Source organism: Talpa occidentalis, unplaced genomic scaffold (genome assembly GCF_014898055.3).
Source record: "Talpa occidentalis isolate TD23 unplaced genomic scaffold, MPIMG_talOcc4v2.1 talOcc4.14, whole genome shotgun sequence".
Classification (NCBI taxonomy): Eukaryota; Metazoa; Chordata; class Mammalia; order Eulipotyphla; family Talpidae; genus Talpa; species Talpa occidentalis.
In genome coordinates this window covers 61,836,364-61,863,134 of record NW_023601433.1, presented here as the reverse complement: position 1 = coordinate 61,863,134, position 26,771 = coordinate 61,836,364, and the positions used below count along the sequence as shown (strand labels likewise).

Below are 26,771 nucleotides of genomic sequence, written 5' to 3'. Positions count from 1 at the left end.
GCTTCCTTTCTCTCCATATTCTTCAGTAATTCCCCTCTGCCTCTCTTATGGTCCCAAACATATCACTTTGTTCTTGCTTCTGACTTAACTCTCAAATTCTGTTCTTTTTTCATCTAACTGCCTTTCTGAGATCAATTAAACTGGTCTTGGCTGCATTTAACTTACTTCCATCTCCCTTTAACCTGGTCCATGCAAGAGGAAACAATACAGGTGAAAAGAAAATTCTCCTTTTCAAGGTAAGGATGAAGAGAAGCTGTGAATCCTCAAATAATACTATTTTTCTTGTCATACAACATTTTACAAGCAGAATTACACATTCATCTCACTAAATAGTAGTAATATGGTTTGTAACCTCAACCAAACATACTATTAGTATATCATTAAGTACAACATGGCTTGGTTACAGATACCCAATGAACAGTTCAGGGACCACATAGTCTCCACTCTTATGCCTCCTTTCCCTGTCTCTACACTCAGAGCCACAGGTGAAGTTGTAGGGACCGAAGAGTGGCAAAGTTGCAGAAATTCCCATTAATGATAGGGTTGCAAAATAAAAATAGGGCACTCAGTAAATCTGAATTTCACATAAAGAAAAAATAATTTCTTAATATGTCCCACATATTGATGGGACATACTTATCCTTTTTTAAAAAATTTAAAGTATTCATTATGTGAAATTCAGGTTTAAGTGGGTGTGCCTATTCCGTTTCTTCAGCCCCCAAATCAGGTAAACCTAAGTTATGATAAATGATGAGAGGGATAACAACCAGGAGTGATACCTTAGACTTAAAAACTGGGAATTCTCAAGTATAGATTGCCTCTTTAACTTCCCACAAAAAAATGTACCTAAAACATATGAATAGCACAAAAGCAGTCTGAAAACAGTAGAACCAGACAGAGGCAGCCTGGAGTATTAAGATGCTTAAATAACTGGAAATGTTTGATTGGTGAACTATAGACAGAGAGCAAGTTGGCTCATCCTTAAAAAGCATATGGTGTTGTAGCCATATGAAAATTTACTTGTCAGCACAATTCATACAGACAAGCGCAAAGTCTCTTCTCATTTCCTGGAAGGGAGTTGGGAATTTCAAAGAAAAGTGCTTGTAGAGATGTTTTAAAATGTGAAGGAAATGTGCATTGCCAGATTCAGAAAACATGTAGATCAAAGATACAAGAATAAAATGTAACTACACTGACCTGGAAATTTAAAGATGGTACAGGGTAGGCATCAGCCAAAATGATCCCAAAAAAGTATTTTTTTAATAAAAAACACTAACACAAGCTTAGCAAAAAGGTGAAAATTTAAAGTGATGAATAGATCTAATCTACTTCCCACTTTCTTATCTTTAGTGTTAACTGTTCTCATAAAAAAGGAATCTCAATTCTTCAGAAAATGAAACTATTGCAGCATTACTTCATAGGACTAAATGATTACTCTAAAAGCAAATATGGGATATATTTACATTTGTTATGTATATAATATACAAACTCTATTATAGTATATACTACTATAGACTATTTCAATGAAATAGCAAAAATTACTAAAAATGTATAAATGTATCTGTTAGATAGTTAATTGCTGATTATCGAATCATGAACTCAGGAGAATCACCAAATCACATAAGTTTTATAGCAGATAACCAATTCATTTGTTTGCTTTGCTGCTTTTAAGAATGACATTTCCCCCATAAGATATACATCTAGTCAAAACATTCTTGGGCAAAGCTTCAACTACAAAGGACAGTACAGATGAAGTGAGAGGCCCTTTGGTCAGTCCAATGGGGATGGAATGGGCACATGCTAATTCAGGGTTAGCAGTAGTTGGGGTGCTGAATGGTGTTCTGCTCCCCCTATTTGCTATTGCCAGCAGCCCAGGTGAAAGCAGGCCTTTCCTGAGAACAGAGTAGATAAAGAGGGAGGGGCATGTAGAGTACAGAAGAAAAATGGAACAGGATGAGGCTTTTCATTGAAGGCATGAACAGCAAAGGTAAGAAACTATCCTGCTATGTCTCCTCTGAAGAACTCCAAAATTTATTTTGTTTGAAAGAAATGCCATCCACTGAAATATGACTTCAGAGTTGTGAGTTTTAATTTTTTGTGTCACCTTGACTGGGTCATGAGGTACCCAGATTAAACATTATTTCTGAATATGCCTGGGAGGGTGTCTCCAGATGAGAACAGCAGTTGAATTAGTGGACTTCGTAAATCAGATTGCTCCCCAATGTGGGTGGCCTCATCCAAGTCACTAAGGTCCAAATAGAACAGAAGGAGGAATTACCCTGTTTGCTCCTTACCTGCTTACTTGAAGTAGGAGACAGGTCTTATTCTGCCCTTGGACTGGGATTTAAACTATTAGCTCCTCCAGTTCTCAGGTCTTGGGACTGGAATTATACCACCAACTTCCCTGGGTCTCCAGTTTAATGTAAATCAGGGGGCTTCTCAGTCTCCATCATCACATGAGCCAACACCTTAAATGAATCTCATATCTCTCCCAGTGGTTCTGTTTTCCTGGAGAACCCTTTTACAAGAATAAAGCCAAGTTCATTAAACATCATAGAAGAAAATAAACCCAAATTTACCCATCCCAGAACCTTTTCCAGCACATTGTTGCTGCCTACCCCCAAGAACTGACCTATGTGGATTCCATTTCCCATTTTGAATTTCATGTTTTCGAAGTGATGGCCCATGTAAAGATAGCAGTTCTTTCTCATCATAGCAGCTTACCAAAATGTACACCCATTGAAGACAGAAGCAATCTGTCAGGGACCTACAGAGCCTAAAACCTAGTAGCAAGTGCTTTGCATTCAGGTCAGAGATTCAGTGAATTAATGAATTCAACCTCAAATTGCTAACATATAAAAACACAATTATTGTAGTATTAATCTCACAAAGAAACAAACTGATTCACAATGCTGTCATTCTGCCTTTACAGTTCTCATCTGGACTCCTGAAGGGCAAGGTCTTGTTGCTTAGAACACAAGGCAGTCCTCTCGAGTTATCACGCAGCACCTTCACCAGCATTAAATTAGCGACAACTAAGTGAATGAAAGTACCGTCAGTTTCCCCATTGGGGAGAAAAATAAATGAAATCATATTGACAAAATACATCTCTCTTTTCTATAGTTGTTCATTTGACCTTTATCCCAAACCTTATTTGACATGATTAACCAAAGATTGAAAACTGAAGATATGAGATATACAAAAGCCTATTCGATTATCTAGTCCATGTTGTAAGCCATGAGTACAATTCTGCATTCCCTACAGAAATAATTTCTAGAACTTTGTCTAATCCATTTCTAGTAGGCTTCCTCTAAATGTTTTAAAGTCTTTTTCTGAAGAGCTTATTCCATGTAGGCATATCTTAAATGCCTGACAGTGTTTCTGAAACTTCTATTTCACTTTGTCTTATTTAAATTTTGCCCCATTACTCCTTGTTAGACCCTTTTCTCCATCACCATATTGTAGATAGTTTTCATATTCCTTTTTGGGCTTCACACATTAACTTGAGTAGACAGTATATGATATAAATTACAGAAAACAGCAATGTGTGAAGACATTCTGTGGTGAATAAATTAAAGCATTAATTTCAGACATATCAAACTAACACTTTTTAAATTTGTGGTTCCTACAATTTTCAGACCTGTTTCTAAAGTCTTTAGAATGGGGGAATTAAATGAAAGAGATAAGTCTAAAACATTTAGTTTTATTTCATAGGTTGGAGATCAGCCATTCCCATGAATATTTAAAAGAGGAAGAATTTTAAAAAGAGAACTTAACATAGAAGCCCTACTCATATTTAAGGAGATGTTGACATTCAGACATAAAGGTAAAAAAGATCGGATTTAAGCAACTCACTGGACACAATAACCATCAATCTGGCAGTTAGCAGAGAATTAAGACTGTCAATGAGAGAAGACTCTATTACTGACTGAATATCTGTGCAACTTGGTACAACAAACCTGAATTGACGGAAAAAGAGAAAATGTTTATAACAGTATGAAGAAATATTTTAAAAAAGGAGAGCCTAACTCAAATTTAACCAAAGTCTCTATGTGGAAAGGAAAACTTTTCTTTGCATAGTCTCTCCTGGAATCCTGGAGTACCTGGTTCCCATAAACAATACAGAATATACCTGGAACAGGCATCAATACTCACACACACAGAGCACAACATAATACATAACACCAATATTTCAAACCCTTTTCATAAGCAGGCATCACCCAAACAATAATATCTACCAACCAGATGTAGCAATTAAGAGAAATAGATAACGTTGAAATGTCCTTGCATTCCTCTAAGAGAAACCCCATATAAACATAAATAATAGTATTTGTGGGGCCTTCCAAGATCGCATTTTCATGAGATGCTTTTTAAGAAGACTTGAGAAAAAAGAATGAAATTTACATTTTTTTCTGGTTTCATTGTTGTCCAGAGTATTTCTCACTTCTACCATATTTTTTATTTTGTTTACTGCTATCTCCCCAGCTTCCCACCTGGAATCTAAGCACCACGAGGACAAGAATTCTGGGTCATTTTATTTGCTTCAGTTTTCCAGGGACTAGAGTACTGCCTGACCCAGCGTAGGCAGTTAATAAAGAATGAAGGAATATGTTCACTCATTCCACACAGATTTCTTTACTTAAGGAATCATGCAGAAAGATACCATGTATACTTCTCTCAAAAGAGCTAGACCAAAAAGAAAAAACTTGTATACTAGGGGAAAAGGTTTTCTAAATTCCTGAAGGTAGATTTTGATATAGTATTAGTCCTTACACTATAAACTAGGAGGAGTCTAAAATCCATCTACTTAAAGGTAATAAAGATGAGGCTCCACAAGGGCAGAGGCAGTGTCTCATTTTTCTCCTGAGATCAGCTCAAGTCGCAGGCCAGGTATGAAGCAATAAATAAGAGTCCACTGGAAGGGCTGACAGACACTGCTCTAGTCATCAGTCTGAACACTTACATATATTAATTCATTTGCCTTTTATACAGTCATTCTGGGGGGGGGTTGATGAGGAGGGGTAGATGGGGGAAAGGTACAATGATTATCCCCAGTGAAGAACACAGGACGTAAGAGAAGAAAAGAAATACCATGGGTGTCCCTGGTGGCTCAAGGGATTAAGACACAACCTATGAAGCAATCCGCAGCCACTGCAGCATGAGTTCTATCCCACGGCCAGCCAGGGAGCAAGCCACATGGTGCAGCAGACCTCTCCTGTCTCGCCTGCTACTCCCCTTAGCAGTGTGTTTCAGTCAGTCTGCCTGTTCTGTTCCCCACTCTGTCTCTGGTGAATCCACTCATCACCCCCAACCCCCGCAACTCTGGTTTGTACCCCAGTTCTTGTATGCATAAATAAAAAAATCTTTTAAAAAATAAAAAGAAAAAAAATACCAATACTCACTGGATTGTTTCTCAGCTCCAAACTCACCCTTTCAGCACTGCCTTGTGAAATGGACTCTGCTGCTGTAGACTACCTAGTGCCCTACCTTCCATAAAGTCTTTTGCTACCAGCAGGCTGCATGCTCTCTCTCTCTGGAGAGCACTGATTCCCAGGCTCATCCTTAGTTCCTTTATTACTCCTTCTCTCAGTTGAGACATAGTGGCTGTGCCTTCTGTTCCCTTGATGCCATTTACCCCTTCTATTAGCAATAGTTAACAATGCTTTATATTCAGTTGTTTCTGGATATGGTGATGGGAGATTCTGAATTGCCCAAGATGCTACACAAAGAAGTAATCAAAGTGGGCTTTAAACCCAGGAAGTCTGACACAGAGGACACACCTCCAGATTAACTTTCTTCCCTCTTGCCACAGGAAATATGAACTTTTTTTGGAGTTTCACTCAACAATAAAAAGGGGAATTGTGATTCCAGTGTACGATTACTCAATTGCATCTCCTCAACTACAGATAGCACAGACTAATATCACATGATGCTAAACATCAATATTTCAAACCCTTTTCACAAGCAGGCATCACCCAAACGACAATATCTATCAACCAGATGTAGCAATTAAGAGAATTAGATAATGTTGAAACATCTTTGCATTCCTCTAAGAGAAACCCCATATAAATATTAGTATTTGTGGGGCCTTCCAAGATCTCATTTTCATTTAAGTAGTCTCCTGTAAATACTATCTCCTTTCTTTTAAATTACAAAAGCTACAACCTAGAAAGTAAATGAAAGTGAAACTTGACTTAGGCCAGCAACAAACTGAGAAGTTGCAGCCACCATAAGACTGCCTTTTCTTTCCATGAGCCTCTGATAAGTGATTGAAAAGTTATATCTATACTTATCATTTCTTCATGATGAATTCAAGAATCTTTTTAGTGATGGGATTTTTAATTCGAGACTCCAAATTAACTAATTTATAAAAAGCACCAAGTCCAATACTACTATCCTGCTCATCTCCTTCTTTTGGAGGGTTATTATTAAAGCAAAATAAAAATCAGGTTGTAAAGAGATCCATATGTTTAATAAGGGTCAAATTATATTGCTCCCCTAAATCTGAGCTGTCCAGTATGGTAGCCACTAGCCACATAGAGCTGCTTGAAATTTAGCTAATCTGATTTGATTTGTCCTCCTGCTTACATTGTATTTCTATTGGTCAGCAGAGCTCTAAATAAAGAGGAAAATTTTCATAATACTATTCTTTTAGCAAGAGTTTCCAAAAAGAGTTTTAAGAATTAGGGTGGGGCCTCCCTGGTGGTCCAGGCGGTTGAGCGCAGCGCCATGAAGCTGTCCGCAGCCTCTGCAGTATGGGTTCGATTCCTGCTCGCCCGGGAGATACCCACATGCCACGGCAAACCACTCCTGTCTTACCTGCTGCTCGCCTCGGCAGTGCATTTCGTCGGTATGCCTGTTCTGCCTCCACTCTGTCTCTGGTGAATCCTCTCACCCTTCTACACATCTAGCCTATACCCCGGTTCTTGCATAAATAAATCTTTAAGAAAAAAAAAGAATTAGGGTTGGGCCTCCCCGGTGGCGCAGCGGTTGAGCGCTGGGTTGCAAAGCTGCCCGCGGCCTCTGCGGCGCCAGTTCGATCCCCGGCCGCTCCCCGGCCACCGGAGGAGGGTCCCACATGGCGTGCAGACCTCTCCTGCCGCCCGCTGCTCCCCTCAGCAGTGTACTTCGGTCCTTCTGCCTGCTCTGCTCCCCGCTCTGGCTCTGGTGATGAATTCTCTCACCCTCCCACGCTTCTGACTGTACCCAGTGCATGTATAAACAAAAAAACAAACAAACAAACAAACAAATAAATAAATAAAAAGCATGCCTCTATTAAAAAAAAAAAAAAAAGCACCTGTTTAGTATGATTGTAAGCTTAGGTGCTGTGAGTATTTTTAAAAAAAAAAAAAAAAAAAGAATTAGGGTTAAGACTACTTAGTATTTTTTAGCCAAATTACCTGTCTTTGTGAAAGATAAAAACCTATGTTTACTTATTATAATCAACTGCATTTTAGAAAGGTCAAATGATGTTTGGCCTACATGAAGTCACCGAATATTTCACCAGTTTAAGTTTTAATAACATAAACGTGTAGTCCTAAAACTTTTGTATATCTCCTATAAGTCTTCCTAAGATACTCTAACACAAAAACTACTTCCAATTTATCAAAAGTAATACTGCTCTGGACTGAATTGTATGCCTCCCCATTCATATGTTGAAGCCCTAAGCCCCAATGTGATGGTGCTTGGAGAGAGGTAATTAAGGTTAGATGAGGTCATGCAGGTGCGGCCCTCATGATGGGAGTAGAGCACTTATAAGAGGAAGAAATCACAGGTCTCTCCACCCCTCAGGATGAACAATACCGTCTACCACCTGGAAAGAGAGCCCTCACCAGGAATGGACCAGCCAGACCTTGATCCAGGACTTCTAGTCATCAGAACTGTGAGAAAATAAATTTCTGTTGTTTAAGCCACCCAGTCAATGGCATTTTGTTACGGCATCTAAAGCAGACTAATACACTTAAAACAATCTTTTTTAGTAAATATCATAATGTTTACTTATTGCTAATTATGAATATATACTTTTTTTAATTATATAAAGGCATGTACAAAGAGAACAATAACCGTTTGATGGCCCCTACAGACCAATTCACTCATAGGTCAGCTTGGGAACAAGGGGAAAAGGTCAGGGAAAATGATGATTTTAAAACACTGTAAAGTTTTTCATTCTTAACTTTACCTAAAATATTTTCTTCAGTAAATGGAATTCATATTCCCACTTGAGCTGAAAATGCTAAGTTGTTAATATCTCCCCTAGGGACTTGCTTCTTAGAATGACACCTTCAATGATTTCATCATAGTTTAAGCATAATAAAATCTCATTTTATGCTCCAAGGCATGAACGATCCTAAATGTTCCTCAATCAGTATGGTACTCAGCCTTGTGGCTTTTGGAATAACATTTAAAAAAGGCATTACAGAAAAAGGTAAGAAAGGGCCCCTGGTCTAGGGAATAAAAAAGTATGCTTTGTTTCTTCAGAAACAGTCAAAACGTCTTCAGGTTTTTAAAGCTACCTGGTCTTAAGAATGAAAGAAAGAGAAAATGGAAGCGAACCAAATAGGGTAGTTGATTTAATCCCTGCTATTTAATCTCTATTTAATCTCTTCTACCACATTTCAGAGCTGCAAGGGACCTCCGAAGTCCAAGAAATCTATACAAAATTTTGTTTATGGTATACATATTTTCTGGGAAAAGGGCCCTGAACTTTCAACATAATAGCCAAAGAGATAGTGACCAAAAGGTCAAGAATCTGCTTAAGGGTTTACTTTATGGAACTGAACAAACATCTCTCCCTCACACCTGACCAGGTGTAACCAGCCTCCCCACTTGCTGCCAACCACTAAGACATCAGGATGTGTACCAGGCCATTTTCACTATTTGCTTGGTCACCTTATTTCTCCAGGTGTGTGTAGGTTTATATTCGTTGGCTTCAACTTCTCCCTTCCTTGGCGGTTGTCCTGTTTTCTATATAGCCCACGAAATACGAGTGGATCCCTCACTTAAGTGAGACCCATGGTGGAACTTAACACATTTATCAACACACCTTCCCTCCTTATTTACCTCTCCCCGCTTCTGGGGCTACCTGAATTGGCGTCGTGCTGGATGAGTTGTCCACTCTCTATTCTCTTTGTATCTGTGTCTAGAGATGCTCACACAGCTCGGGGTGAGCATGTCGGCTCACATTCTGCACTGCCATTCCCAGGCGGTGTATTCTTCCATCCCCACCCTAAAGATGTTGTGAGAAAGAAAAGGTGCGCTCTCCGCTCCCCCAGTGTAGTATATAAAACTAATAAATATTATTAAAAACTAATAAAAAGCATTCTGTTGCCTTGAATTATTTGGGCATATTTTGGTGCAGGTGGCAGCGTGCTCTGAGCCGCCCTTCCTTGGCCATTTCTTCCCTAAGAGTCCTCAGAGGAATGGAGCACCCCCCAACGCTACACCCCTCTTCTCTTCCCACCACCACGTTCCAAGTTCCCTCCTTGCCTATAACTCCAGGTCTTCCTGCGACCCTCTTTGTACTGGGGCAAATAATCGCAGCTCACTCTTCTGTACTCCCCAATACATCCTAAAATCTTTTTCGTTTCCTTGCAGAGCACAGCTGGGTAAGTTTCTTTGGCCCCCTAAAACTTGCCTAAAACCCAGACTCTGGCCCTTCGACATCCTGGCTCAGTCGGGAAGAGCGGGCTGGCCAGAAGGGTCCCCGACACCCCGACTATTTCTAACAAGGTCGGCCCCGGGGAGCGGCGGCCGGCGGCCGGCGAGCTCGGGGCCGGGAGCCGGGCCCCGACCCCCGCCGCCGGCCGGGCCCGCCGTCCCCGGCGTCCCCGCGGGAGGACCGGCCGGCCGGGCCGCGGGCGCAGCGGCGCGGCCTCCGGCTCGTCCTCGGGGCGCCGCGCGTCCAGGCCGGTGGGTGGCGGCGGCGGCCGGGGCCCGGGGATGGCGGCGGCCCGGCTCCGCCAGCAGGTGGCCCCGGGGTCCCGGCGGCGCCGCCTCCTCTCCGGCGCCCCTCCTCCCGCGGGGGCGGTCAGCGCCCCGACCCGGCTCGCACCCCGCCGCGGCCGCCAACGCCGCCGCCCTCGGCCCAGCCCGCCGCGTCCCCGGGGCCGCGCTCGCCGCCGCCGCGTCCTGCGCTGCGCCCAGGCCGGCCCGCGGCGAGCGCCCAGGGCGCCGGCAGCACCGGCCCGCCGCGCCGCGCCCTCCCCGCCCCCAACTCGCTCCCCAACGGAAAGTTCGGCTCGGGCGGCGTGGGGAAGCGCGGCGGGCACGGGCAGGGGCCGGGGGGTGTGCTGAGGGCCCCGGGAGGCGGCGACGAGGAGGGGGCAACTTCTCCCGGGAAAGCGCCTCCCGCCGCGCCCCGCGAGCCGCAGCCCCCGAGGGGGCTGAGGTGGTTTTTCCCTCGGCGCTGCCTCCCCCCTGCGGCTTCGAGGCGCGGACCTTGGTCCCGGCGCGCCCGCCGCCCGCCGGGTGACAAGAGCCAGCGCCGCCGCCCGCCTCGGCCGCCGCGCGCGCCCGCCCGCCGCCCCCGGCCGCAGCCCCGGCCCCCGCCCCGGCCCCGGCCGGCACCATGGAGTTCTCCGAGAGGAAAAGAAGCCGGAAATCCCAGAGCTTCAAACTGGTGAGCCGAGGTAAGCGGCGGCCCGGGGCCGGGGCCGGGGCCGGGGCCGCGCAGGGGGCGGCGGGCGGGCGGCGGAGAAAGGACTTGGCGCCGCGTCAACAGCCCCGCGCCGGGCCCGCCGCCGCCCCCCGCCCCGGCCGCCCGGCCGGCCAACTCCCGGGGCCCGGCTTCCGGGACCCCCAAAGTCCCCACCCGTGGGGGGCCGCGGCCGCACACGCCGGGCGGCGAGGAAAGTTGTTCGTGGGGGGAAGGCAGGAGGTTATTCCGCGTAAACAAGTCGGAGGGCACATCTTGAAATTAGCAAACAATGACACTTGGGGAGCCGAAAGCCCTCTTTGGTATTCCACTCCTGCGGCCAGGTTGGGGGGTGGGGGAGAGCTGCCTTTCCATCAGGCCGTGCGAGCGCGGAGCCCGACCAATGGTTGTGGGGGTCAGGATTTTCCCCCCCTCGGAAGAGAAGGGGAGAAGGTGGTGCCGGTTCTTTCAAGAGCGAGGAAGGAGCTCGTTAGGTGTGCAAGCCCAAATAAGAATTGTTGACATGCAACATCTTTTCCGGAGACGTGATTTGGGTTGGAAAGGTGTTTTAGAGCACATCGCTTATCAGTCAGATAAGTATCATTAAAAAAAAAAATTCCAGCCAGCTCCTGAGGATTTAACAGGTGTGCACCGTAGGCTTTGGGATTGGGTTTATTTTGTCAGGGGAGGAGAAAGTTGAGTAGGCTTGTCTGTTCAGTTACTTGTTAGAGTCCTTATTTTCCTGAGTTTTGAAAAAACGATGAGAATTTAAGGGCAGAGAGAAAAATGTCTATCAAAATGCACTGGTCGCCTTCAATTAGAGACAGGTGACTTTTTTTTTTTTTTTTTGCATTGTAAAAATCACAAGTTCTGATACTGAATTTAGAACCATCCTGTTTAAGTATCTTTTTTGAAGCAATTTGAGGTCAACAGCAAACCACAGAACCCGTCCACTTTTCCTGATGGTTTTATCTAGCATTGCCATCAGAGTAGAGAGCAAGCCTAGTGTTTTCACAACCTGAAGAAGGCACATGTAAGCTGATGAAAATTAGGAGGCAATAGCAAGTAATAGAGCTGTTAAGCTAAACTAAACTGATATAGATTTGGTAAAGATTGCTTTCAGTTGGTCTGAAAATGGTCTGATAATAGACATTTTTAATATTTGATAGTCCTGTCTGTTTCCCCTGATTTAGTTTGGCTACTGTTTAATGAAAGAGGCCTGAAATAGTTTTCATGTATTCAAAATATTTGGCTCTTCCCTCTTTCTATGTAAATTTTTTCCAGCAGTGTTGATTACCCTGTCATTTGTACTTTAGAAGTCACTCCATATGTTGACTGGTCTGTTAGTCTATCTGATTTATTCAGGATTGTGGATTGCCTTCTTACTTATGACCTCAGGAAGTTTGCTGCTTTATCCTGATAGCGAGAGTAGTATTGTAGATAGACCTTGTCCTGTGAGGTCCAAAAACAAAAAAAATGGAAAAGCTGGTGGGAAGAAAACTAGGCAGTCCTACTTTTTTTAGAAATAGAAGATTGACAAAGCATAGTAACCTCTATTAGACACTTGTAAGAACATATTTTAAAGTATATCTGACATAGCAAGTTTTTCTTTTTCCTTTAAAAAACAGTATCAGTCTGATTCTTCTCTCTACTCAGCCAAGTGCATTTTTAGAAAATAAACGTTCACATGTTAAAGTACAGTAGCTAATACAAAAGATTTACTTGTGTGAAAGGTGAGAGTCTTGCTTTCTTATCCAAATTATACCATATTTGAAATGACAAATCAGTATTTTTCATGTTTGCTTCCCTGTAAGCTACTTAAAGACTAGGATCTTTCTGGGTAAACTGAGAAAACAGAGTTCCGGGTAACTCTAAAGTTTACTATCAGTGTACTTATGAAAATGGGTTGTGGAGATAAATTTGGAATCCTCCCCTGGCCTGTGATTGGACAAGGTTTTCTTTTTCTCATCAACAAACTTGTCATTTGAAAGATAAGAAACCTGGTAATTGGCATCTGTGGCCAAATTTACTGTGAAAACTGTGTGATAAAGCTGTTTTCTGAAGTCAAAGTAAATATTTCAAGTTTGTGTGCTTCCTCAGAGTAAGCAAAGTTTTACATATTGACCCCAAATCCTGTGATTGATCAAATTCTTATAAATTGAAATATAGATTACATATACTATACATAAGGAGATTCTAGACCTTATTGCTTATTCATATCTTGCAGGTCATTAGAACTCTAATTTTCGGTTGTTTTCTCATCCAGATTATCACCATGAGGTATATAAGAGCTCAGAATTCAGCAACGATGTTAATGGGGAGGCCAAAGAGACACAACCCATTTTTTTAGGTAGGTTCCTATGTCAATTAATTTCTCAGCAAAACAGTGTGACCATTTGCAATTAGGGGGAAAAAAATAAGATTGTGCCAGAACGGGAAATGTCTGCCATTGCTTTATGTATGACATTCTTTTCAAGACCTTTTATTTTACAGATTGCCAATATATCCCTTATTAACATTGCTAAAAGTTGTAATTTCAGACATAAATGTTTATTAGTGTCTACACACAGTGCTAATTATCACTCACTCCCAGAGCCAGATGCTGACTGTGCAGTTTTGTGGCTCTGCGCTCACCCCATTTACATTGCATATTCGCTGGCATGCTTCACTGGCAATAGTTTGTGTAATTGGGGTATTACATCTTTGACATCTGGATAACAGAAATTCAATTTCCAGGAAGCTGCTATTTGTTTGGTTTTGCTTCTGCCTTGGGTGGGATAGAGGATTAATGTGCTGTCTTATTATAATGTCCCTTCACCTCTGTGGCCTGGTTGCTAATCCTGCCATGACAAAATTAAATTAAATCTAGTCAAAACCGTACAGAAAATAAAAGTGTGATTGTCTGCCTAACCACCTCTTGATAGTACTAGTTATTATTGAGCAACTCCTCATTTTCCTGGCTTTGTGTTCATTTTCATACCCACATTTTTGGTCAGAGAGAATAGCCATGCTTTGCTCTTACCTCCTCATTCCCAGCTTACCTTGGGGACAAGCAGAGCAAAAGCAGCTTCTTTAAGGCCTTCCAACAAGTATCGTTGCATGAAGGATAACTAGGTGGCCCAAAATGTGGCCACTCTTTCCATGTGTAGTTTTTGGTACAAATAATCTCATGAAGGACCTTGCATATGCAATTTATTATTTGCAGATCATGAGCCAAAAATGAACTGATTTAGAATTTTGTTGCTAGGAGTAGTGGTGTTTGGCTTCCATGTCGCCCGTCCTCAGCACCTGTGCAACCCCTTGTAGAAGGAGAGAGATGGATGAGAAAGTTCACGCGGGAGTGATTAAAAGGGCCAGAATTCCATATCCCTGAGGAGGTGTGGTAGTGCTTAAGGAAGCAGGGTTGCTGCTTAGATCAGTGTGAGTAAATTAAAACAATGTGAAAGCCCATGTGTAGAGTTCTGTCACTAGCAGCTTTTTCTTGATTTAAGGAGAAAGAGTGGGTTGCAAAGGACTCTGAGAATAGAGGTAAAACAGGAGGGAAATTACAGCCTTTCCCCCACAAGCAGTCGTTGAAGCCTCATGGATCTTTCCTTCGAGGAGAGGATATTACTGAAGCCAGTGCTACTCTCAGCACCTGTTTACTGTTCAAAGAACTAAAAGCCAAAGGGTTAATAATCTAGTGAAATGATATGACTCAGGAAGAGAATATTCTTGGATTGTACTTCTTTTAGTTTCTTACACTTAGTTGGAATTCTGTATTTTCAGTTTCCTAAACTTGATCAGTTGGAATTCTGTATCTGTATACGGCTCAGTTTAGCTGTTTGAAATGAAGAATTTGCTTTCTAGTAGAAAATTTACATTTATCATAAAAACAGAACATGGTGTCCTTGATTAGTTGTTCTCCAACAAAGCAGGCTTCTGCTGGGAACTTGGAAAATAGTAAGGAAGGACTCCAATACAGTAGGTTATTCTGGATACAAGAGAGTGGAGGATGACACGGAAAACACTTGTGCTTTTGACAGGGACAGACGTTGTTGTTTCCCTTTTTCCCATGCTGAATTCAGGAAGATAAGAGAACGTCCATGAAAACCAGGCTTGGGATAAGCTTGCAAAATGACTGATCAAGCCTTACCCATCAAGAGACAATGAGAAACAGTGTTAAAATGTGCCTGAGTTATTTCTCAATCTCTTGCTCACTCTGGGGAAAGTGTGATAATGGTTCCCAGAGAACATTTTTATTTTGTGATCTCTGGATCAATTTTAAAAAATTGATGGAGAGCAGGTGATTACGCAAACATAATTTCTAGAGCAGTTGGGAATAGTTACTGATAACATATGAAATTAAGAATTTTGTTGTTGACAATGTCATAAAATGGACATTTTTTAGCTTATAGTACTCTTGTCAAAACATAGATTTAAGTCATGTTTGTACTGTAAGTTGCTCGAGCCTGTCCAAAATATTACTTATTATGGTGTATAATTCTGTGGATCTTTAGGGCATCCAAGGGAGTTGGTGAGCAAAATGCCAGAACATAGTACTCAAGATGTTGTATAAGATTTTCTGTGTTCAAATAGAAGTGTTACCTTTGGTTCTATCTGCACCTACAAGATTAAAATTCGTGTGTCAGGGAGGAAAAGGTGCTCTACAGTTTGGCTGAGGTTCCCACATCAAATCTGTTTCTCTGGAATGTTTTCACACTGTTGTCTGGTGTAGCACATCCAACAGGATAGGGTAGCTCAATAATGGGAATGGCTTGGTTGAAAGCTTGGGGAGTTACACACACACATTTTTAATTTGGTAACAGATTCAGAAGAGGTTCATTACATTGACTTTCTCAAACTGGCTATGATGGGATTACAATAACAATTTGAGCAGTGTTTAATGAAAAACAATTCATTTTTGTCAATTCAGTAGGTTTGGTTTTTGTTTGGGTTTGTTTTTTTTTGTTTGTTTGTTTTTTTTTTTTTTAAGAAACGAACTTAGCACTTTCCTGGAATAGGAGTGGGTTGGAGGTAGTCAGAAAAATAAATAGGACTAGAACTCTGCTCTCAGGGATTAAGATCTAGCTGGGAAAATAGGGCAAATTCAGGAAATGGCTCAGGAGGGATATCTGTAATCATAACAGCTACAGTTGTTTGAGCACTTGGCTGTGTGCACACCATTGAATTGAGTACTTCACATATACTCCTCACAGCAGATCTGCGAGCATCGTCGTCATCCCCATTTTGTAGATGAGGCTTAGAGATGGTGGTCTGCCAGGGATCGGCAAGTAGCAAGTGCCATAGCTGGGATCCCAGTGCAGCCATCTGAGACAAAGTTAATTAAATGACAAATTGTTAGGTCAGTGAGAAAGAGCAGAATTAGAAGGGAAGGATAAAATTTAGCATGGAGGGGAGAGCTCTGGAAAGACCTTGAGCTGTGGGAGAGATTTGGATACATAGAGGGGAGCTCCAGCCATGGCAGAGGGGTGAGAGTCACCACGGCCCACTTAAAGTGAGGGTTGCCCTTTATAGATTAGAAAGTGCTTTCACATCTGTCATCTCATAGCACTTTTATAGTATCCTTGTAAGGTGGTTGGGGTGGTTGTTGTTATCCCCATTACCAGATGAGGAATAACTGAAGGTCAGAGTTAAGCGACTTGCTCATAAATAGGAGAACTTGTCCAAAGATCATGTCTGTCGTGTTGTCAGGCAAACTCGAGTATCATCCAGGAGAGTCTAGCTATGGCATGGCACTTTTAGAAAGTATCTCAATGAGATGATTAATTTATTATTCACCACCATAATATAAACATTAATAAAATCTCTACTCATTAGATTTTGTTTTAGGTTTACTATTATAGTGTATAATTTTGAAATGTCCGTTTTCAGTATCATTCACCTGTTCATTCATCAACTGTTTATTGATCTTCAGTTACACTCCCGGCCCCATTTGAGTTGTTCTTTTTAGAACATTCAGTTCAGTTACACAACTTCCAGGAGATGAGGAGCAAGGTGTAGTAGCCATGCCAGTTGAACAGGGTGGAGATCTCTGAATTTTGTAATCTCTTTTCTCTGACTTCCATGATGGTAGCTGCCCCCACCAGGGTCCCTAGAATCTCCCAAAAAATGACGTACTTGAAAAATTCCTACCTACTTTTCCATACTAGGGAGTTAGCCCCTCACCACGTCTAATTCTCCCCCATGAGAAGTAGGTGTTCCATATATAAAATGGGGGGTTCTTTATCTGGAGTTAAGTGCCCTGTCCCTCTCTTGATAGGGCTCGGGTGCTAGACCTCTCTTCCTAAGAGATTTTACCACACCTGTGGCTGGAGCTCCACAAGGGAAAAGCAGTCTCAAGTAAAATGAAGGTCCAAGAGGGCCCAGTTGTTGGGGTTAGCAATGTGGCCAATAACAGTAGGAGCCATTTCTGGAGAGCTTGCTGTGTGCCAGACACTGCGCTAAGAACTTTGTATGTTATCCTATTTCTGTCCCAAGAAAGCTTTTATTATTATAACTTTACAGATGAGTAATTTGAGGAGTTCACAAATTAACTCACTGACAAAACCAGAATACAAACCAGGGTCTGTCTATCTCTAAAACCATGCCCTCAAAACCATCTGAAATGCTTTGTTCAAATGCACCCACATGTGGAACCCCAGTATGTGTAGCAGGTGGGAGGGGAGTGAGGCTGCTAGAAGTAGATTGAGGAGACAGACCCAGTGCGTCTTGTGCCATGTTCCATATCCTCTGCTTTCGCACCTCTGGGATCTCTGCATGATTTAAAGACCTCTGTTCTAGATGGTTCCTAGGTTTCTTACAGCACTAAAAGCATAGCTGTAAGTCAAAAAATGACTTCAAAAACAATTGTGAGCAAAATCAATGTTGAGAAGTCCTCTTAAGGAAACTTCGGCACCGATGCTTCTTTGAATATAAGTGAACATTTAAATCTCTGTAGCTGTAGGTACAGACTTAGTCATTCTTACGTATAGCTTTCTGCTTAAAGTTTGGGAGGCATTGTCTCATGCTTTCATTAAGTTCATACCACCACTATGCCAGATGTAACTAGGTGTTACATCAATTATACAAATGTATTTCCCATATTGCACATCATTTAACCCTTACACCAATTCTGAGAAAGTATTATTACTTCCCTTTTTAGATGGGAAAAAAAAATTCTTTGGAAATATCACTTTGTCTAAGTCATGCAGCTCGTAGATAAGTGCCTGGATTTGGACATGGCCACCCACATTCTTTCTGTTTTGCTGAGCCTTTCCCTCCTCTCTTTGCTGTCTGCTTCTAGCTTACCTTTTCCCCTTATCTCTCTCCTCTCTTGTCCTACAAACATTTGCTTGTGTCGCTCTGGTTCCTCATCCCTCCTTCCTAAAGCACCTTTCAGAGTCTTGTCTAGGTGCCTCTCTCCGTCCTTTCTTCCCATGCTTGTGTCCAGGTCTTACTGCATTTCCAGACTCCATCTATTATAATCCTGTCTCACCTGTCAAGTTCTAAAGCACAAATCAAATATTACCTGGGCTTGGAAGTCCTCAGTTTCTAAAGGATAGTAGAGAGAAGTCAGAAAACCTTGGTTTGAATCTCAGGTTAACAATAACTTGGACAGGGCCTCCCCGGTGGCGCAGCGGTTGAGCGCTGGGTTGCGTAGCTGCGCGCAGCCTCTGCAGCGCCGGTTCGATCCCCGGCTGCTCCCTGGCCACTGGAGGAGGGTCCCACATGGCGCGCAGACCTCTCCTGCTGCCCGCTGCTCCCCTCAGCAGTGTACTTCGGTCCTTCTGCCTGCTCTGCTCCCCGCTCTGGCTCTGGTGGTTTCTTTCACCCTCCCGTGCTTCTGACTGTACCCAGTGCTTGTATGAATGTACGTATAAATCAATCAATCAGGGCCTCCCCGGTGGCACAACGGTTGTGCGCTGGGTTGCGAAGCTGACTGCAGCCTCTGCAGCGCCAGTTCGATCCCCGGTTGCCCACCCGGCCACCGAAGGAGGGTCCCACATGGCACGCAGACCTCTCCTGCCGCCCGCTGCTCCCCTCAGCAGTGTACTTTCGTCCTTCTGCCTGCTCTGCTCCCCGCTCTGGCTCTGGTGAATTCTCTCACCCTCCCACGCTTCTGACTGTACCCAGTGCTTGTATAAATAAATAAATAAATAAATAAATCTTTAAAAAAAAAAAATCAATCAATCAATAAATAAATCTTTAAAAAAAAAACAATAACTTGGACAAAATTCCTGAGGGTTTTCTTTATCTTCACTAATGAAATAATCATGTTGGACCTAAACATGCTTCAGCAAATTCCAGATAGCATTCCCTATCTGGTAAAACACTTTTTCAAAGTAGAAAAGGCTATATTTTTATTTTTTATTATCCCATCACCCTTCTGAGTTAGAAGTTATCTTTTATTCTGCACACCTTTGCACTAAATAATGACGTCGCTCTTTTCTGGCATTTGCCACTTACTACTTAATATTTACTTATTTTTGTAACTGACATTATTGTGCGCTCCAGATCACCCTGCAAACCACCCCACAAGCCACCCCGAACCTGAACATTACCACATTGAATTGTGGTTGTTTTTGCATCATTTCCCCTAATTCTAAGATCTCACAGCAAATGTGAGAGCTTGATTGTATTCTGGGGAGCACCTTTCACCTAGCACACCGAGTAATAGCCACCCATGTTATAGGTACTCAAGTCTTTGTTACTTAAATGCATGAATATGCTGGACGTTGTTGGACAGGATCCTGAGTGTTTGTTTTAAAATATACAACTATGGGCCTCCCTGGTGGCGCAAGGGGTTAAGCACTGTCCTATGGAGCAATTCACAACCTCTGCAACCCAAATTCGATACCGGGCCAGCCAGGGAGCAACCTTCATGGTGCAGCAGACCTCTCCTGTCTCGCCCGCTGCTCCCCTCAGCAGTGTATTTCACTCAATCTGCCTGTTCTGTTCCCCACTCTGTCTCTGGTGAATCCTCTTATCCCCTGCATCTCTGGCCCATACCCCAACTCTTGTATGCATAAATAAATCTTTAAAAAATAAAATAAAATATATGACTATGCCAAAAGCCAAGCTAAAACATACATAATTTAACTGGAAGCAGCATTGGTAATGTTCTGAACTGGTGTTGAAATTCAGCATTTCTGATGTTGATTTGTGAGGTACAGTGTGAAATCTTGGGGCAGCTCCATGTTAAAACCCAAATGAAAGAATGACATGTTCTGCCACTTCCCGAGCCTGCTGTATGTTGGGGCCTCTCCATAGAGGTGCTTACGGTGAGAGTGACATGCTTGGACACTTATTTTGGCATTGTCTGGTTCTCAGGTTCCACATGAAGCAACTTTCCCTGCCTTAATTTAAGAAAATAAAGCCAGGCTTGAAACCACCCCAGACGTTGGGGAATGGCAGGCTGCTGAGGGAACAGGGCCCATACGTAGCTGCCTTGATGGTGCCTCTTCCCCAGACCTGTGAGGCAGTGTGGAGAAAGAGTGGCCCTTCCCGTGTCTCACAAAGGCTTGGTGTGGCCCCACAACCGTCCTGCCAAGTAACGTGTGTGATATGTTGGCATGTTGGTTTTCCCTGCTGACTATGACCAGATCATTAAAAAAAAAATCCCCACAAAGACAGAATCTAAAGGGATGTATTAACAATTTAGCTTCTCTGGTTCCCATGGGGATATGGGTTTTTTACTTTTGGAAGAAAATAATATGGCCATCTATAAGATAAAATAAAGATTTTGGAACAGTATGTTTTGCATCTCAGTGTTAAAAATAAATGTGGGACGCTTACACAGCAAGTCTGTTATTCTTCTAAGTAACAGATTTTGGAGGGAGCACTACCTGGAAACAAATGTAACTGCAGGGGGAGGGGGCACACACCAAACCTACAATGATTTATTCAGAGGATGCCTTTGGATTCCTTAGAACAATGTGTGCAACTTGGGTTGCTCCCTGCCTGAACACCTTCACTGTCAGGTGAGGACCAGCCTCCTAAACCTGACCTGTGTGAACTTCCACCTGTCTGCTCTTTGTGCTTATTTCTAACACTGCCTCCCCCCTCCTGTGCTTTAGCCATCACTCTCTCCTACAGTGGGCTGTGCTTCCTATGCCTTAGGCCAGGCACTTTCTCCCCTTGGTGATGCACAAGCCCACCTCTGCTGGGAATTCCACACATCTGCCCCTGCTGCTTCTCCTTTGCTAGGTTCTCTTATCCCTAAAAACTCCAAGTTGAGGTCACCTCCTCCAGGTAGTCTTGTTGGATTCTCCACTCATCACTCCCTCCACAGCATCCTGCACTGTCTGTCACAGCAAAGGCATTGCTAGCTTACCTCTATCCCTCCTGCTGGCCTGTAGCCACCTTCAGGATCATCTTTGTCCCCACCACCCAGTGCCATGCTAGTCACATGATACATGACTACACATGCTTGGTGAACAAGAGGAGTCCAATTTTAAATTTAAAGTAAAGGGGTGAAATCATCCATTTTGAAATCTTACTATTCAGCTCTAAGCTCCCACTATAGCTCTGCAATGAACACATCCTTCACCTTCAAAGTAGCTAACTGGGCATCACCTCTCAGGTAAAATACGCCAATACTACAATTGAATGTTTTCATTTTGTAGTTTTTCTTCTTCATTGAGTTAATGGCATGCCACCCTTTTAAAGTTTAACTTTGAAACAGGATGCACCACTGGCCTTTTGTGTGTACATCCCTCCTCCCTCTGGCCCTACAGATTCACAGGGTAGATGTGAAGACACCTCTGGGATTGGCCCTGGCACCTGCTCTTCTGGTATCTGCCAGCAATGACTGTTCGCCACCCCCACCCCCGCTTGTCTAAATAATCTCCCCCACCCTCATCTATCCTAGCCTTTATTCACTCCTTGAGTCTCAGTTTGAATTCTTTACCTGTATTAGCTTTCCAATACATAATATTGGCACAGAGTTGACTCTCATAACTATTTTTGAACAAACAAATGAGCACCATGTTAAAACATGTTAAAAGGTCATTTGTTGGCAGATATCAGTTGACTTGAGCAGAGTCATTGTAGAGTGAAGACACTTTTCTTGCGCCAGACTGTCCGGCACATTGTAGGAGGTCTCCATCCCACTCACTGAATGTTATATAAATATGCAGCATAAATATATGTAAATGTTGGCTGCACCCCATCTGGTCATTGTAACCTTCAAAACTGCCCCCCAACATGTGATCTGGAACATGGTCCTTAGGCCAAGGCTGTGGGTCATTTAGCTTTGAGCAGAAAAGACTGATCATGCTACCATAGACGGGACGCCCTTCTCGGGCTCTTTCAGATGCCATGTGAAGGGGGAACAGGTGTGTGGACCAGCTCAGCTGCATCACCTCACAGAGAAGGGCGGCTCAAAAGACACATTCCAGTCACGGTCAGGTTGCCTCGCCTCCCTTCTATACAAAGGATAGCTTATTTATATGCATAGTTGAGCATATATTTTAAATTCATTAAGAAGTTTAGACAGATTTTCTTTCAGTATTCCAGACAATCAGTATCCTTGTAAATAAAAATCCATAAAATTGTTTTCTTAGTATTGCATTTTTTTCCCCAAACATGTACAAATAGACTGTGTTATTTGAGTTCCAGGGGCCTTACAATGTTTTTTTACTTGGAAATCAAATTTTATATCTGAAAGGTTAATGGTGAAAACTAATTATGCTATCTGGTAACCAAATGTGTGATGAGACATTTGTCTCTGTAATTAACAGCAAGGAACTTTTATAGTTTCATAAAATCAAATGCTACATAGAGTATTCTGTGAGCATTTGTTTGGACGAGGTGTCCAAAGCAGAGATGTTTATGGATGATATAAAGTTGAACTGAAATGTAATGCAGGTGTCTGTGCATCTCACTGCATTTCTCATTGTTGAAATGGAAGCCAGAAGATTAATAACTTTACTTTGTCATGATAAAATAAGTAATGTGTTCTTGGAACAGTAGTATGGTACATAAGTTACTCAGTAATTCCAAGAATTTATTCTGTTCCAGGAATAATATCCTTAACAATTTATTTTTACAGAAAAAGTTGATGCAACATAATAGCCTATGAAGTTGCTTGTATGGCTAATGGAATTATATCTCAAATATGACTTTACACCTACATATAAAATGTAAAGAACCCCACAAAAATGCAAAGTTAAGGTACAACTTAAAAGTAAGAAGTCAGGAGATGCAGAAGTTAAGGTTCTTCTGTTAACATTAACTCATTCTCATTGCACATATATAATTTTTTCAATTACTCAGAAGACTTTAATGGGCACCTTAATAAGCGCCATGTGAAATACGATAGAGAAAGAGTTGCTGCAGGACGTTAGCTCTGGCATTCTCTCTAAGTTAGCTGTTCCACTGTTTAACTCTGCTCCCGAAGGGAGAGCATGGTGCCCAGAGTAGCATTGGCAGAACTGTGGCCAGATCTGATTGGCTTCCTCTTCTTACTCTGGTCATTTTGGTCAAGCAGTTTATCTTCTCCTTTGTCCACTAAGGGAGGGACCCCGTCCATCATCTTTGCTGAGCTAGAAAGAGGAGGACAATGAGATACGTTCCTTTGGGGAAGCTTTCCTATGAAGATGTGATTGAGCAGAAGCATCCAGTGGCTTCTGCTTGCCACCCACGTGTTTCACAGAAATGGGGGGAGTTTCTTTCACACAAGTGACCACTGTTTATTTACGTCTTACACATTGTTAGTGTTGTTTTTGAGCTCTCAACTGTAGCTTTCATTATATCTGATACCAGAACTTACTTATCTTGGTATTCACTTGGTAGATATTTATTGAGCAGCCATTAGTGCCAAGCTAGAAGAATATAAGATTCACTGGGTTAGGATAGGGAAATGAAGGATTTTAAAGTGAGTAAAGAACGGGGCCTCATCCAACGTCTTAGCAAAGGTCTGAGACCTGTGAGAAGATGACATTTAAGCTGACACCTGGAGGAAAAGCATGAGAGTGAACTAAGGATGTGTGGCGGTCAGGAATTAAACCTAAAGCACAGGGCCGTCTGGCTCTCCATTACAGTCATCAATTAGATTTGGATTTAATCATCCCAAAGGGAAGCAGGGACATTGGTATTTTTAAAACATTGTCCAGGTAGTGCTAATGTGCAGCCATACCTGAGAGCCACTAGTTTAGAACAAGAGGGAGATGTGGCAAGAGCCAACCAAGGCTGGAGAGATGAGAAAGGAACCCAGATCGGAGGGCCTGGTATGTCATTGCAAGGAGCTGATCTCAGCCCTCAGGTGTTGGCGTTCCACTGTGTGTGTCTTGTAATTTGATTTGTATTTTGAAATACAACCTCTGAATTTGGGGTGGGATATACATTGGAGCGGAGCCACACTGAAGGCTTTTGACAGTTGCCCCACTAAGTGATAATGTACACAGAGGCGTGAGAGGATGGTGGGGAGAAGTAGAAAGATTCACAAGTAATTTGGAAGCTGTAATAAGCAGGAGTCATGATTGATTGGCTGTGAGAGGGAGGGGAAAGAAATGAGATGCAGGTTTCTAGGTTGGACACCTGGGTTGCTGCTATTTCTTAAGGCTCTGGGATGGTTGTTGTAAAATACATTTCTGGACACAATTTTAAGATTGTTTTGAAATGTCCAACTGGGGCAATTGAATGTATGGGTCTGGAGCACCTAAGAGGGACAGGAGCTGGAGTCCTCACAGGGAGGACAGGAGACAGGATCTGTGGATCCAGAGAGTGTGGAGAATTACAAGACTGCTAGGCAGTGTCCTAAAAATCTTGGACATTTATGGTGTTTTTTCACACCAGTGGTTGTGACTTACATAAGTGGGTCATGGAATCAGTTGAGCAGATGGTCACCAATACTAGCCACAGTAGTCACAGCAGTAATGATAGCAGTTGTAAGGACATGGACTAGGAAATGTCAGAATGCGTTGCGTGCAGGAAGGATAAATTCATGAAACTTTCGTTTAAGTTATGAGCATGGTGTGTGTGAGAGAGAGAGAGAGAGAAGAGAGATAGGATAGGTGGGAATGTGTTTAGGTCATCATGAAAAGTATATTTCTTGCTGTGAACCATGGTCAAAAAAGTTAAGCTTTTTTGATTCGAGATATTACTGTTTTACCCTAAACATTTCCCATTAGTCTCACTGATGGGAGACTTGGGGTGACCACCATTCTCCACATGCCTTTGGACCCAAACTTAACACTTTCTTGAGATCCTTGGAAGAAAATTCATGTGAATGAGATCCATTTCTCAGCATCATTAATATTATTTACATTAAAGATGAAACTGTACAACAGCATGTGTCTTTAACTTGGAGTATTTAAAAATTTTAACCAGGATGTAGAATTATAAATTCACTTCTCAGTAAAAAGGAAGATTCACATGTCTGTATTAGGATCCTTGTGGAAGTTTCTGTATAGTAGACCAGAGGATGAACATTTCAAATTCTGTTGAAAAGGATTGTCTTTTTCCAGCAGTAAATAAGAACATGTTATCTCTTACTGAATGAAGGCATAATTTTGTTATACTACTCAAGGGACTTGGGTGCATCTCTTAATCTACAATCTTGCTATATTTTTCTATGCCTAGTGTCAGCCTTTGAAGACTTTTGCTATATGATTCGCAGACTCATGAAGACAAATTCTTACTCTACTCTTTCCAAGTTTTAATCTTTGACTTTTATAGAATAGGATTCACTAGGACTGTGTATCCCATTTAAAAGGAAATGGCTCAGCTGTATTCTTCTTTGGTTGAAATAGTTGGAATCCATAAAGAAGGTTTGGTACAATTAACTCATTGTTCCCACCAGGCATGTTAACATAACTAGATGGAGAAGCTGCTAACTATTCAGTAGGTCAAATAGCACATGACGTGACAGCTTCCTAGATAGACAGCTTGATTGCTCTGTGAATGGAGTTGTTTGAAGTTTACTAGAATAGTGAATAGAAGAACCTTGGAGTCTGATGGATCCAGCTAAATCTCTAACCTCATAGTGTCCATTTTCTTGTGGGTAAAATGATAGTGATTATTTCAGCCTCTTATCTTCAGTATTAAACCTAGGTGGAGTGCTTGCTAGAGGGCCTGGCACATAGTACGTGCTCAATAAATGTAACTTTATTTTTTTATTTTAATTTTGTTAAGATTTTTTTTTTAATGCATACAAGAACTGGTGTGTAGGACAGGGGTGCAGAAGGTAAGAGGATTCACCAGAGACAGAGAGGGGAGCAAAACAGATAGAGCTACTGAAATACACTGCTGAGTGGAGCAGTGGGTAAGACAGGAGAGGTCTTGCCATGTGGGTTAGCTCCCTGGCCAGGGATGGAACTCATGCTTCAGTGGCTGGTGATAGCTTGACACCGCTGAGACTTTAACCCCTGCACCAGTTGGGAGGCCCCAATAAATGTCACTTTACTACTTCTCCCCCCACCTAATTTCTTTTATTGATTAAGTGTTTGGATTTATTTATTTATTTATTTTAGTACTTCCTTTCAAAAACACATAGCTTGTAGTGAACTTAAAGAGAAAGTAATCTTAAGCAAGTACACTTAAGCAAGTGGGTTACAAAATCCACCACACTCCAATACTTCCTTTCTTGATTTTTCTTTTGATGCCATCTGTGGACACCTATCACATACTCCTGCCCTTTGGGTAGCATTACAGAAGATGTTTTTTACATACAAAGGTGAAACCAACTTTAGAATACCACTAGGAAAACACTGCATGTAATTCTTTTAGATTATTTTTTATTACAAAAAAGTAACCCCCCTCCAAAGTAACCCATATTCATTTAAAAACTTTTTTTTTAAAGATTTATTTATTTATTTATACAAAGAATTATTTATTTATTTATACAAGCACTGGGTACAGTCAGAAGCGCGGGAGGGTGAGAGAATTCACCAGAGCCAGAGCGGGGAGCAGAGCAGGCAGAAGGACCGAAGTACACTGCTGAGGGGAGCAGCGGGCGGCAGGAGAGGTCTGCGCGCCATGTGGGACCCTCCTTTGGTGGCCCGGGGAGCAGCCGGGGATTGAACCACCGCTGCAGAGGCTGCGGGCAGCTTCGCAACCCAGTGCTCAACCGCAGCGCCATCGGGGAAGCCCCATTTAAAAACTTTTTAGTTAAAATTGTTGGAGACAATTTTAATTTTTCTTGTTTTAAAGTTGAA

The 26,771-nt window shown here is 42.4% G+C and overlaps 2 protein-coding genes and 1 long non-coding RNA gene across 11 annotated transcripts in view; 1 reads left to right on the top strand and 2 right to left on the bottom strand.

The window, feature by feature from the left end:
* Positions 1 to 9,306, bottom strand: part of PRPF18 (pre-mRNA processing factor 18) — a 93,682-nt gene extending 84,376 nt beyond the window's left edge. Inside the window, exons 1-2 of the mRNA XM_054695100.1 lie at positions 9,082 to 9,306; positions 2,294 to 2,517 (exon numbers count right to left, since the gene is read on the bottom strand). The gene's annotated coding sequence lies outside the window, so the exon portion shown is untranslated. The remainder of the gene's footprint in view (positions 1 to 2,293; positions 2,518 to 9,081) is intronic.
* Positions 9,307 to 9,486: 180 nt separating this feature from the next.
* Positions 9,487 to 26,771, top strand: part of BEND7 (BEN domain containing 7) — a 79,209-nt gene continuing 61,924 nt past the window's right edge. For 5 of the 9 annotated variants that reach the window (XM_037510628.2, XM_037510626.2, XM_037510625.2 and 2 more), the window contains exons 1-2: positions 10,531 to 10,627; positions 12,899 to 12,982. In XM_037510628.2, the coding sequence (XP_037366525.1) occupies positions 10,567 to 10,627; positions 12,899 to 12,982 (145 nt within the window). In that variant the 5' untranslated portion in view covers positions 10,531 to 10,566. Of the gene's footprint in view, positions 9,605 to 10,530; positions 10,628 to 11,251; positions 11,277 to 12,898; positions 12,983 to 26,771 lie in introns of those variants that run through there. The other 4 variants (XM_037510632.2, XM_037510633.2, XM_037510634.2 and 1 more) reach the window with 4 other exon arrangements.
* LOC129145777 (uncharacterized) overlaps positions 23,060 to 26,771 on the bottom strand; it is a 61,219-nt gene continuing 57,507 nt past the window's right edge. Inside the window, exon 3 of the long non-coding RNA XR_008551810.1 lies at positions 23,060 to 23,159. This is a non-coding gene — a long non-coding RNA (uncharacterized LOC129145777). The remainder of the gene's footprint in view (positions 23,160 to 26,771) is intronic.